Source organism: Pygocentrus nattereri, chromosome 1, assembly GCF_015220715.1.
Source record: "Pygocentrus nattereri isolate fPygNat1 chromosome 1, fPygNat1.pri, whole genome shotgun sequence".
Taxonomy (NCBI): Eukaryota; Metazoa; Chordata; class Actinopteri; order Characiformes; family Serrasalmidae; genus Pygocentrus; species Pygocentrus nattereri.
In genome coordinates, this window is record NC_051211.1 from 47,631,475 (window position 1) to 47,644,965 (window position 13,491).

Here is a 13,491-nt window from a genome sequence, read left to right on the forward strand (position 1 = left end):
TCTCATGACTACATAAACATATGTTTCATAAAGGTTACTACATAATAATTTATAGTAGTCATTATTAGTCATTGGGTAATAAGGTGTTGGTTTAGTAATTACATAATGAGCGATTATGAACATTGTACACCTACAGTGAGAGAGCTCATGAACAGAGAAAACTCTGGTCTCTGGTTCAGCACCTCAAGTAAACCTTCACTCAGCTTACGATCAGAGACAAGAACCTGGAAAAGACAGACAGTGGCATATTAGCAGCCATTTCTATTACAGGACTACATCTCTATTGCATTTCCAGTTTAGAAAAAGAACACTTGCTGTGTTGATTAGATGAATGAGTCCATTCTTTGCAAGCATGTCTCCTGATAAAACTGCAGCTCCAGCAACTGTGGTGGTCTAAAGCAAAAGATGGACGGTTCTAAGTGGAAACATCACTTTACTGCTTGGTTTTTACAGGGGCATTGCCATAAACATAAACATAATAGCTCAGTCAGCTTGTTTACCTCATTGGTCCAGGAAACAGGTAGAGTCCTTTTCAGAAGGGAGGTTATTTGAGGAGATGGGGAGCTACGCAGGTCAGACAAGCCAAAGAGTCCAGACACAATGTGACTCCTAAAGATAGAACAGGTAGGTCAGATGTTGGAAAGTCACATGTGACATCATATGAATAAGATATGATTAAACCTTTAACTGTTTTCACTGGTACTATGGGCCAGTATACAAATGTTTGAATATCACCAGTCAAATTACATGGTTTATTGATTTTTAAAGTGAAAATAAGTTAACAGGTCCTCTACAGCAGCTCTGGTCCTGGAGACCTACCTTCCTTCAGTCAACCACCTAGTCTGAGTCTGGTTTCAACCACAGTCTGACCCTCCACTAATTAACTTCTTCACGAGTGCTTAACTGGCTAGATCAGTTGTATTGGTGATTGATAATGTGGAGGCAGTATTTTAGATGTAGGTTGGAACTAAACTCTGCATGAAAGCAGATCTCCAGGAGTTTGGTGATCAGTGCCCTACAGGAAAAACATATATATTTTGCATTAACTGCTAATTGTAGGGAGTGATTTATCTTTGTTTGCTAAATTTAACATATAAATAATTGTGTGGCAGAAACTTTACACTGGCCACATTTTTTCCCATATGTTAAGATTTTGCTATAAAGGCTTTTGCTTAAATGCTTGAATATACAAGCTAAATATAGAAATCAGCTGTTTTGCTTTGCATAACATTCTTTGTAGTTTCATGAATCACAGACTCAGAGAAATATATCTAAATTAAAAACACGTGGCAAATTAAATTATGCATTACGTTACACTCACTTGACAAGACTTGGAAGGTTGCTGCTGGACAGCCAAAAATCCTGGTCCTCTTTGCTCAAATTGCTGATGGCTTGTGCTGAAGGCACGAACAGGGTCAGGTTATGTGTCTCGGACAGCAACTGTGTGAGGTCTGCTTGCTGTGAATTATTCCAGAACAGAAGAGATGCTCAAAACAGCAATAATAACTACAAAAAGGACTTACACTGCCTTTAATCAGTTACATTTCTTTACATTTCCAAAAATTATATCTGTCTTTTACAGTCATTATTAATGCTCATCAGAGTTAGTCACAAACACTTGGATATACAGTTGTATATACAGGTTTTGAAGTGAAAATAGGTTGACACATCTTCTAAAGATAAGTCAGTGAACAATTTCTTTGGTAACACTTTAACGTAGGGCGCTGATCATAAGACTACATAACAATATCTCATCACAGCTGACATAACATACTACATAATTTTCTCTCTAATGCTAATGCAGGTAGATTTAGTCCCAATTTCTACACATAAATGTTTCTGTATTGGCACATAAGTAGATGAAAAATATCGGTGATCAGCATCGGCCTACAGTTCCCATATCGGTGCATCCCCAGAATACTTACATTAACCCATGTATTGAATTCATTCAGGTCAGGATTGCTTTCCACCTCCTATAGAAAAACAGGGAAGCAACTATAAATATAGTATATGTTATATGAAAATAAATATGAATTCTTGTGTTATTTGGTCAACATGTGATATCTGTCCTGTGACAGGTCAAGATCTCTTAAACCACCGAAACGGTAAAATCACTGGAGATGCTGTCAGACCTGTGCCAGAGTTCCGTAGCAGACACTTCCATCTCCCAAGTATCCCGGCTGACACACACACTGAAATCTCCTCTGACTCACAGACAAGCAAAGGGCCTGAAGGAATAATGTGAACATTCATGCTGATGAATTGACCAGATCATGTAATGTTTGACAATAGGGGGTCACCCGTCTTATTCTCTGAGGCCTGGTCTGGCTGCAGGTTCTCATTCCAAAAAGGCACACCTCATGCAACGGAGGGCTCCATCGTCCCCGAGGATGATAAAAGAGTTGCAATCATGTATGTATAGTCTCTTTAATACTTGTGTGGATATTACTGTTTTTAATGATCATAAATGGCATAGTCTTAAGTACATATAATGTTTGCATTTTATCATCATATTTTTAGCTTTCCATTTATTTTATCTGTGCTATCAAGGTGTTCAGCAGTTAAACTACAGTGAACCTTATGAAAGAATGATTTTGTTATCCTCTATAAGAATTACATTAATCTTGATATAGCCTTTTTTACTCATTGAAGTGGCCACAAGGGACAAATATAATACATGAAAAAGAGTGTTCATGGTTAACTTGAGTGCAAAAACAAAACACTTAATGTCTGTAAAATATTAGTCATAAATAAACGAGAGTGGCAGCCATGCATATCCACCCTAAATACAGCAACATTCAATCCAAAATGTGTCTTTAATTTGCTTTTAAGTAGCATTTTTTCATCAAATGTGTACCAGAAGCATAATGCTGATTTCCATTAGCCCGTCAATGGAAATTCCTAGGTCTTATTAGCAGCAAGCTAACAATTACTGCAGTTTTTAGCGTACTCTGTCTTAAACATGGACAATAAATGCTTGTAACATTTTCTTATTTTGTTTATTGGAGTTTTCAGTTTCTCTAAAATCTTTTGAATACGGTAGTACAGACTAGTCAACAGCCTGTGTAGAGCAATTAGCCAGCGATGTTTCATAGCACCTGAGCAGAATCAAATTATGTTCCAGGGCACAATGAATTTTTATTCTAATGGTAGCCAAAAATTATGATAAATGCTAAGAATTGTTTATAATTACTGCTTACTACCTATTTCTGATGCCCCGAAACAAGGCAGCTAGTTCTGAAGAGCAGCAACGTTTACATTTATGGCATTTGGCTGACGCTCTTATCCAGAGTGAATTAGAATTTGATCATTTTACACAAGTAGGCGAAGGTGGTGTTAGGAATCTTGCCCAAGGACTCTTATTGGTATAGTGTAGGGTGCTTACCCAGGTGGGGGATTGAACCCTAGTCTACAGCGTAGAAGGCAGAGGTGTTAACCACTACACCACCAACAACGTTCTACTATCAATATACAATAATTATTAAGAGAAAATCAGCACAATCGGAATTTACAGAGATTTGTTTTACATTTTAAAAGTGTGGATTATTACAAAAAAGTGATTTTTTTCAAATATTACTCATTTGGTTACGGAGCTTTTATGTGTGTAAAATATCTATAAGATGCATACTCATAAATGTATTTATGGCCCATAGATGTGTTTGTATGCATTGTGAGTCTGTAAACACATTTGTTCTTTTTAGGAATCCATCATATGGTTGTACTGGAATTCTAAGGAAAAATGTAATGTAAACAAAGCATTATTGGATGGTCAGACTTCAGAGATGAAGGCTGACAACATTTTTTTCAGATTTCATTATTTTGATTCTCGGACGGTTCTGCCAATAGTCAGTTTGGAACCCTGATTTAAGAAAGAGATCAACTGACTGAACAACTGAAATCAGCTGTGCTCCTTTTCAAATGAACTGAAAATCCTGCAGCCATGCTGGCCCTTGGGGGAGAAGATTGGTGACCCTGGTTTACACTATGAAGTTAGACTCAGTAATAAGTAGAGGCTTTTATTTGACTGAAAATGTGGGTCACGTTTACCCGTGGGTGACATCCTCCTATCTGCTCTACACACTCATTGACAGCCTCACACTCTCTCCCATTGCCACGGTAATTCTGCTTGCAGACACAGTAGTTCTGAAAAAAAAAGACAACAAAGTGTGAAACATAATGACACTGTATGTATAGAGAGACTGAAAAGCAGCTAACAGGATGGAGGCACTGAAGGACAAATAGAGGAGCTGAAAAAAGATGATGCGTATAAAGCATGTGCATTCTGACTGATTTACATATTCAAGTATTTGTAAAAGTTAGTGAACACATTTCAGTTGACTGTGAGCAAAAAAAGGACCTACTTTACAGCAGATTATCAGATGATATTTATATCTGCATTAATAAAATTAATGAACCCCTGCTTGCTGAGCACTGACATGCTGAAAGAATGTCTTACAAACCTGATAGAGCCTGTTTTGATTGCACAATCCTGATCCTGCTTTCTGTTAGAATTACACCAAGTGGAAGCTTACACAGTATTACTCTACATCAGACAGAAACAGATTCACAGAACTGATTTCGGTTTTGTGTATTTTGAACAGCTCGTTCAAAACAGTTGGAAGGAAGTCAAACGCTGTCAAACCGATGAAGCTGACGGGATACAGTGCTGCACTACACAATATTACATAATATGAGAAGAAAAATTGGTTGCAATGCCCTATTAACATTTCCAGGTGCCAGTTTTCAAATGCTGAAAGCCCAATTTATTTTTCTTATATTATGTAATATTGTGTAGTGCAGCACAGTATCCCATCAGCCTCATTGGTTTTCTCTCTAAAATACCCAGTACACATTGCACTTATATGTCCCACCTCTATTGCGACTGGCGATTACACTGTAAAAAAGAGAACCACTACCTATTATGTAGAGCAGGGGTGCCCAACTCAACCAGTAAAAGGGCCATATTAAAAATCTTAGCAAATCTGTGAGCCAGCTGTGTTTTTATTTCGTTTTTATGAAGTAAAAGCATAAATATTGCTTATTCCAAAAAATGCCAAAACTACAACAGCAAAATAGGCATTGAATATTTATTTTTAAAAATGAATCTGAATAAAAGTAAATTGTTTTAGGTATTTTTAACTGCCTATTTGCTTGAATTAGACACCAGGCATCTTTTCTTTTTGTGTAATCGCTGCCCCATAGATAGTAGTTGGGTGAAGGGGGTCAGAACATATGTTGTACGTTGCTGTACATGCTGGGAGCTAAAGTGCAGCTAAGGGTGAAACAGGCTAATTAGAACAGAAAATTAAAATTAAAAAATTTGATATCAGAAAATTAAAAGCGGGCCTGGGATGTATAGGCTAATAAATAAAGAAGAAATATTCAGTAGGGTCAGCTATCTGGCATCCTTCTGCAAAAACCTCAAGCCTTTATCATCTTCAAAAGCTCCATAAAGATCCTTCATCAGAAGAGGGTTTTCCTAGTCTTTAAAGCAGAAAAAAACTCACTCCTGGGACTACCAATAGGAGGCAAGCAGGTATGTTTACAGATATAGCAATGGTCAAAGTTATCATTTTGGCTAGTACTCGATTACCAGAACACACCCCTAAAATTCTACAAAATGGACTTGCTGTCTCCTCTTACCTGTCCCGGGCCCACATGTATACAGGAGGCATTAGGATGGCACCCCCCTCTGGAGGGCTCCAGGCAGTTATTAACAGGCTGACACTCATCTCCATCCTCTCTCCATCCCTTCACACATTCACACCGGTGTGTGCCCGGTCCTGTTTTTATACAGTTAGCCTGGGATTCAAACACATTCTCAGTCACATTCACTGGCAAATACACACATACAAAGTGTATAAAATAATTCATTATAATTATAGAGTATAAATTAGCCTCAAATTAAATGAGTACAGACCAAATTGCCATTGAATATTAAAAATCCATTCACTATCAATTTTCAATACCTAAGCAGTCAGTTTTATCAGCATCACTGAAACAATAATTATGCCTAGTTCATATATCACTGTTGCCAGAACCAAACCTCGCATCTCCAAAATAATAACCTTACAGGAGAAGGAAGAAGCCTACTTCACTTTAATGTAAGTCAGTGGAACCAGACATTTTTCCAAGTCATTTTGGGCCGTTTTCTTTGGTCCATTTATCATGACATTTACAAACAATGTAAAAGGCAACAAATATGTCAAAAACTGAAGAATGACAAAAATAGATTTACAAGATTTTGATCTGGCAGCAGGGATATGCTGATTAATATGTTATTAACTCCTGAACCCAAGATATCTGCTCGACTATTTTTCCACACCTGCAAAGTTCAGCCCTAGAAGTTTGTTGCTTTTACTGCATCTCACACTTACATTTACAACCCCAATTCCAATGAAGTTGGGACGTTGTGTAAAACATAAATAAAAACAGAATACAATGATTTGCAAACACTTTTCAACCTGTATTCAATTGAATACACTACAAAGACAAGATATTTAATGTTCAAACAGATAAACTTAATTGCTTTTTGCAAATATTGACTCATTTTGAATTTGATGCCTGCAACACGTTCCAAAGAAGTTGGGACAGGGGCATGTTTACCACTGTGTTACATCACCTTTCCTTTTAACAACACTCAATAAGCGTTTGGGAACTGAGGACACTAATTGTTGAAGCTTTGTAGGTGGAATTCTTTCCCATTCTTGCTTGATGTACAACTTTTTTTTCTGCCTTGCCGCTTACTTGCAGAGATTTCTCCAGATTCTCTGAATCTTTTGATGATATTATGGACTGTAGATGATGATAATCCCTAAATTCCTTGCAATTGCATGTTGAGAAACGTTGTTCTTAAACTGTTGGACTATTTGCTCCTGAAGTTGTTCACAAAATGGTGAACCTTGCCCCATCCTTGCTTGTGAATGACTGAGCCTTTCAGGGATGCTCCCTTTATACCCAATCATGACACTGTGAGAAGTGAAATGTGAAATGTTCCAAACAAGTGTTTTTTGAGCATTCCTCAACTTTCCCAGTCTTTTGTTGTCCCTGTCCCAACTTCTTTGGAACATGTTGCAGGCATCAAATTCAAAATTAGTGAATATTTGCAAAAAACAACAAAGTTTATCCGTTTTAACATTAAATATCTTGTCTTTGTAGTGTATTCAGTTGAATATAGGTTGAAAAGGATTTGCAAATCATTGTATTCTGTTTTTATTTATGTTTTACACAATGTCCCAAGTTCATTGGAATTGGGGTTGTACATGTATGGCATTAGCAGGTACTCCTATCTGGAGTTGTCTCCTAATGTTGTCCTATTCAGGTCTATTCAGATCTGAAGCAGCTTGATTTTCTCCTCTTTCTCAGTTTAGTGAGACAGTTTGGTGGTCTACCAAACCCTCCACCAACTTTCTCTATATAATTATTTTTAACTCTGATATGTCTTCTGAAAAATGAACAAAGTAGACTTCATGGCAATTTTACAGAAAATAAATGAATGTATACAAATATAAATAAATGCAAATAAACTTAGATTAGGTCTCTGTGTTTTGTATTTTGTATTCATGGATAAGCATCAATGTTAGGTGAAAGTATCAATATTAAATTTTTGAAACTTAGCTCTACAAACTCTCTCTCTCTCTCTCTCTCTCTCTCTCTCTCTCTCTCTACACCTGAAGGAGAACACAAGTTGAGCTTCATCCATGAGATGATTGGTCCATTACTGGAGGTGATGCTGGTTCTGTGATTATCTCCATCTCTTTCTCTCTCTCTCTTTCTCTCACACACACACACACACACACACACACACACACACACACACACACACACACACACGCGCGCGCGCACACACACACATTCTTGAATTACATTTTTACTGCAACCTCCATTGGGGGGCGAAGCACATGCGTCGACCTCCGCACACAGGAATCCGTCTCCCTGGAAACCATGCTTACACACACACCTGCAACAAAGTCAGCATTCATCATGTAGTGCAAGAACAAAAGCACCAGTCTTTATTTAGTTATTAATCTTCAAATTCATCACTCAGCAATGCTTTAAATAATTCAGTAACTAGCACTGAACTCTGAATGTAAATGATGTATTAAACATTCAGCAAAATTTAAATAAATAAATTAATAAATAAAAACAGCAGTTGAAGAATGTGTACAAAATAATCATATTATGATGCCAGTATTCTGAAACTCCAGTAAGTCCTCTAATTTGTAAGAAGCTGTAAAGAATTAAAACATTTTGAACATGTCCAAATTACGCACAGAGCCAAAGATGATTTTAGTATAACGCTGAGGATAAAGTTAAATCTACAATAAAACGGATATCCAGAAAGCATTGTTTTTCAAAAATGGTGATCAAAATTCAAGGAAGATTATTTCAGTATATTTTTTTTCCTCATTTAATATCTCATAGCTGTTCCTGAAAAAAGTTAATGAAATGTAAAAATGTTCATAATGGCTGATTAATAATGCTTCAGTCCACAGTGCAAAAGTTACTTTTAGATAAAAGGCACCTTCTGCAAAAGCTTGTAGCTTCTGATTCTTCATGAGAGCAGTGCTTAGCATCAATGGCACTCTGTGTCATTGCTAAGTACAATAATCCATATTATTATGACAAGTGATTTCAAACTTTTTAGTGATCAAGCAAAAGAAAAACAGGGCTAACTTAGTCCACTTCTGAATAAAATAAGGTTGCTCTGTTTCAGCCTTCACTTTTGAGTCTCTGTTAGAAGTTTAGAGTTTCTGTAATTCCTGGTTCTCTGGTTGAGGCAGGGCACTCACGTCAGCGCTCCCTCGCTGTAGACGCAGTTAGCGTGGGCGTGGCACGGCTGATTGGGACCGCAAGGCTGTGCATGTTTATCACACAGCTGCCCAGCGAAGCCTGGTTCACAGGAGCCTGGCTTACATGTGCCATGAGCTTCTGGACGATTATCACACACACCCTGCACACACCCACAGGCTGAAGAATGGAGAAGAGAGAACAAAAGGTGGCACAGTAACCGTTTCTATGAATATTATGTAAGATGTATATCACTATAAGCTATTAGTCCATATATTAATATACAGGCAGGTTTGTTAGTTATGCACTTTGTAAACTTATACCAAGTTTATTTGCCACTAATAATACAGGGTGAGTCAAAAGTCACAGGACAACGTTTTATTTTATTTTATTTTTTATGCTGTCACAAGCCTCCACGATGCAGTGCTGAAGGTGGTATTTGTTGCGGATTTTCTCAGCATACACAATTTGTTTGAGATGACCCCAGAGATGAAAGTCAATGATAAAATAATAAATAAAATAAAATAAAATGGTGTCCTGTGACTTTTGACTCCATCCATCCATCCATTTTCTAAGCCGCTTCTCCCTCAGGGTCGCGAGGGGGGTGCTGGAGCCTATCCCAGCGGTCATCGGGCGGAAGGCAGGATACACCCTGGACAGGTCGCCCGGCCATCGCAGGGGACTTTTGACTCATCCTGTATAATTTGTTATAAACTTCTAATACTTCTAATACATTATGCCAATAATTTATAATGCCTAATAATGCATAAAGTGGCTATAATAATGCATAATAAGGCTGTAAAATATATATGTAGCCATATTTAGAATGTCCTGTGAATGCATTATAACATGTTAGTATATCTACATTCTTATAGACATGATATTTATATAAAGCATTGCCAGTGGTTCTTCTTTCTTTTCCAAAGAACCCTTTATAGCAGCTTTAGAGTGTATGGAAAGTTAATGACATTTGTGGAGGTGCAGGGGTGACAGCTTACTTTGGTCGCATGATGGGCCGTATTTGTTGGGGTCAGCGCAGTACTGGCAACGCGATCCTTTAAAGTTGGGCTCACACTGACAAGTGCCATTGCCATTTATACCATCAAAACACTGAAAGGTTAAATAAGGAAATAAAGAGAAACATTGTGCATGCATTAGGGGTTTTTTGGTCCTAGTCTCCTGCAGAGAGAGAAATCATTTGAAAGGCATTTATACGAGTGTGTGAGTGTGTGTCGTACCTTGCCATGGGAGGAGCAGGGGGTGCTGAAACCACCTGGACAAGGGGAACAGTCTTGCCCAAAAAAGCCTTCACAGCATTTAGGGGTCTTTACAAAAGACAGAGATGACCAAGGTTATACCGTTGTACATTTTGAAAGGTTGAGCTTCAAGAATGTATTATTATTTTAAACACTTTAAAACTGCTACTTGTTTTATGGAGTGCTTTACTGCTTTTTACTGAATTTTGCTTCTTTTAAAGGTAGATTTACAGTGAAAGATTACATTTTATTATGGTTTAATGCATACTTTCCTTAGTAAGCAGTCATGTCACATTTTACACCCTGGGAATGTATGGATGTACAACCCAGTCCAGTTCCAAAGAGTTGGGACAGCAAGTAAAATGAAAATAACAATAATAGTACTACTACTACTACTACTACTACTACTAATAATAATGATAATAATAAAATATTAATAATAACAATAATAGTAACAACAACAATGATAATAATAATAATAATAATAATAATAATAATAATAGTTAAATAGGGGATACACTCATGCTTGGCTGTAAAAGGAGCATCCAAGAAAAGCCTAGTCTTTGGTGAGCAAGGTTGGGTTGAGGCTCGCCACCCAGGGGGGGTTCAAACTGGACCCCTGGATGGCAGCGCATGCCCAATAGGTTGAAAACCCTGGACTAATGCACAGTAGAAATGTGTATTGTGTTCTGAGTCAATCTTTCAGATTGTTTATGGAAATAATGGACGTTGTGTTCTCTGGACCAAAGAAGAAAACAACCATCCAAATTGTAACCCCTGTAAAGCTCATATTAGTGGGTAACTTGTACATCTGTGACAGCACCACTAACACTGAGCACATGTTGGAGCAACATGTCGCTGTTGTCACGAAGCGTCATTGGACAACTGAACGCGCTCGGAGGAAAGCGCCAACTGCCAGATCTGTTACATCAGTGAACAGATGCCTGCACTGACTAGCATCACATTGAGTGATGGGGGGGGTCTGTTGTCCTTTACAATGTAAAGGACAACAGACATTTTGAAATTATGCAGAAACCTGAAAATCAACAAAAATGGAGATCTTAAGACTAAAATAGCTCTTTCAAAACTGGATCAGTTCGTGTCTTCAGTCCCCAAATGATTATTAAGCACTGTTATAATTTAATGTGTTGTGAAGGCAAGGAATGAACACATATGAAATATATGAAATATTTACAAAAAATAATGAGTTTCATAAGGTAAAACATAAAATATTGTGTTTTTTGTGCCTTTTTCAATTTAATACAGGTCAAACAGAATTTACTAATCCTTGCTTCCTGTTCGTATTAGCATTTCACCAACTGTCCCAACTGTTTTGGAATTGGGTTTGTATACTGCATTGCACTACAGCTTAAAATCACTTAATAAATTGTGCTAATGTAATATAAGATTATTATATTACATCAACACAATTATTGACAAAAATGATAAAAATATGTCAACGTTGTGTTGGCATATTGACAGATTGCTCCTTTAAGATTAGTCTATGATATCACTGAGCAAATCTCGGCCATAAAAAGCTGCTTGTGTTTGAAATTTCAAGTCATACTCACAACACGTGTCTCATTGCAGAACAGGCTGCAGCCTAGAACAGGAACCTTCATTCCCAAAGTCTTCTGTGTGTATATGCAGCCTCGGGAAAATGTGTTCTTCACACGGCAGCCAGAAAGGGGGGGTATTCAGTATATATAACAGCACAGTCTCACAATATGGTTTAAAAATAATCTCAGAAAACATTTTCCCCCATGAGTAAGCTATTTTCTATTAGCTAGTAATTAGTCATTAGGGTTATATGACTTTATCCACTGCTGAACACCAATAACTATATGTCTGGTATATCTCCTTACCAGTGAGGCCCCAGTTGGACAGGTGGACAAGCTGACAAATCTACAGCTCACACATGGAGCCTGAAGGCAAAAGACAAGATCTCAGTTTCCATTCTGATGAGTGAGTCCAACCACATTTTCAGTGGGTTTGTGCTTTAAGTGAAAGTTAAACCCATTTGCTGGCATTGATAAGATTGACTGATGTAGACTTTTGATCTATGCTTTGTGAGGTGGGCTGCTAACACTTACCTTATAAATATATTTGTCTGTGGTGTCACATCGGTGAGGGAGGATAGGTTCTATGGATTGTGGGATTAGAACGCCGTCCAGAGAATAGAGACGGCCATTTTTTGCCTCAACGTCTGCCTCAACCACTGCTATCCCGTTGATCAATATTTGACCCTGATCAAGAGCAAAAACCATTCTGAGATGATAAATTTTGACACTGCTTAAACGATACAGCATGTTAAAGGACAGCAGTGGCAGTCATACATGTATTTTAACACAATAACACTTTCTATGAATGTCACATTTGTAAGCATCTAAAAACACATTGAGAACATGTTATAATGCATTCATAAGGCGTTATAAACATGGTTATAAATATTTATGAAAATGAACACTTTTTAGCCATGTTTATGATACATGAATTGTTAATATAATGCATAATAAGTAGCGTTAATAACATGTTATACATCCAGCGTCAAAGAAGTCAGTCCCAGCTTGGAGAGCGTAAAGACAAATGTAAAGTTTACTTACGCCCTGAGATTTCCAGTATTTTATTTGAACATAAAGTCACTGTGGAGTGAAGGCCTGAAGAGGGAGAAGTGAGATAGTAGCGCTGTCACTGTAATTTGTTCCCTCACATAAGCGCTAGAACCCTTCACTTTGTAACATCCCTACACTACAGGAATGCTAATTTCTGCTAGCATTCTATTGGATATGCAGTGTTAGGTCAGTGTCAGGCTAACGGTGGTGTACATTGACTTTCCCACATTGGGTAAAACACTGATGGCAACACTAGTTTAAAATCTGACATTTGAAGCCTGTAGTGAGCTTTATTCTGTATGTTTTAGTGTTTCAGTAAATCCTTCAGCAAACACTTCAGCATGAAGCCTCACTCTTAACACAGGAGGAGGCTTTTATTAAGATGAAGTAACCCTTATTAGTCCCACAACGGGGAAATTTCACCTCCGCATTTAACCCATCCATGAAGTGAAACATCACACAGACACTAGTGAGCACACACACACTAGGGGGCAGTGAGCACACTTGTCCGGGGTGGTGGGCAGCCCTATCCGCAGCACCTGGGGAGCACAGTTGGGGGGTAGGTGCCTTGCTCAAGGATACCCCAGTCATGTACTGTCAGCTCTGTGGATCGAACGGGTAATGTTCTGGTTCCGGTTCCACAAGGCCAGTTCCCTAACCTCCAGCACATGACTGCATAAAGTATGCTTCACTTTACTTAAAACGGACAAATGCAGCTTATAAGCTTTTATAATTTGTTATGAACTGTACTGGAATTACTGGAATGCTATGAAGCTGCTTTGTGACAACGTCAGTTTTAAAAAGTGCTATACAAATAAATTTGATTTGATTTG

At 37.8% G+C, this 13,491-nt stretch overlaps 1 protein-coding gene across 3 annotated transcripts in view; it reads right to left on the bottom strand.

The window, feature by feature from the left end:
• The window catches only part of stab2 (stabilin 2), a 54,691-nt gene that overhangs the window by 26,721 nt on the left and 14,479 nt on the right, over nt 1-13,491 (bottom strand). For all 3 annotated transcript variants that reach the window (XM_017712188.1, XM_017712187.1, XM_037542843.1), the window contains 15 exons: nt 12,140-12,292; nt 11,912-11,971; nt 11,618-11,713; nt 10,029-10,115; nt 9,789-9,900; nt 8,793-8,970; nt 7,867-7,960; nt 5,644-5,802; nt 4,048-4,143; nt 2,133-2,228; nt 1,926-1,973; nt 1,322-1,458; nt 501-609; nt 316-393; nt 135-224 (listed from right to left, as the gene is read on the bottom strand). In XM_017712188.1, coding sequence (XP_017567677.1) covers nt 135-224; nt 316-393; nt 501-609; nt 1,322-1,458; nt 1,926-1,973; nt 2,133-2,228; nt 4,048-4,143; nt 5,644-5,802; nt 7,867-7,960; nt 8,793-8,970; nt 9,789-9,900; nt 10,029-10,115; nt 11,618-11,713; nt 11,912-11,971; nt 12,140-12,292 — 1,593 coding nt within the window. The remainder of the gene's footprint in view (nt 1-134; nt 225-315; nt 394-500; nt 610-1,321; nt 1,459-1,925; nt 1,974-2,132; nt 2,229-4,047; nt 4,144-5,643; nt 5,803-7,866; nt 7,961-8,792; nt 8,971-9,788; nt 9,901-10,028; nt 10,116-11,617; nt 11,714-11,911; nt 11,972-12,139; nt 12,293-13,491) is intronic.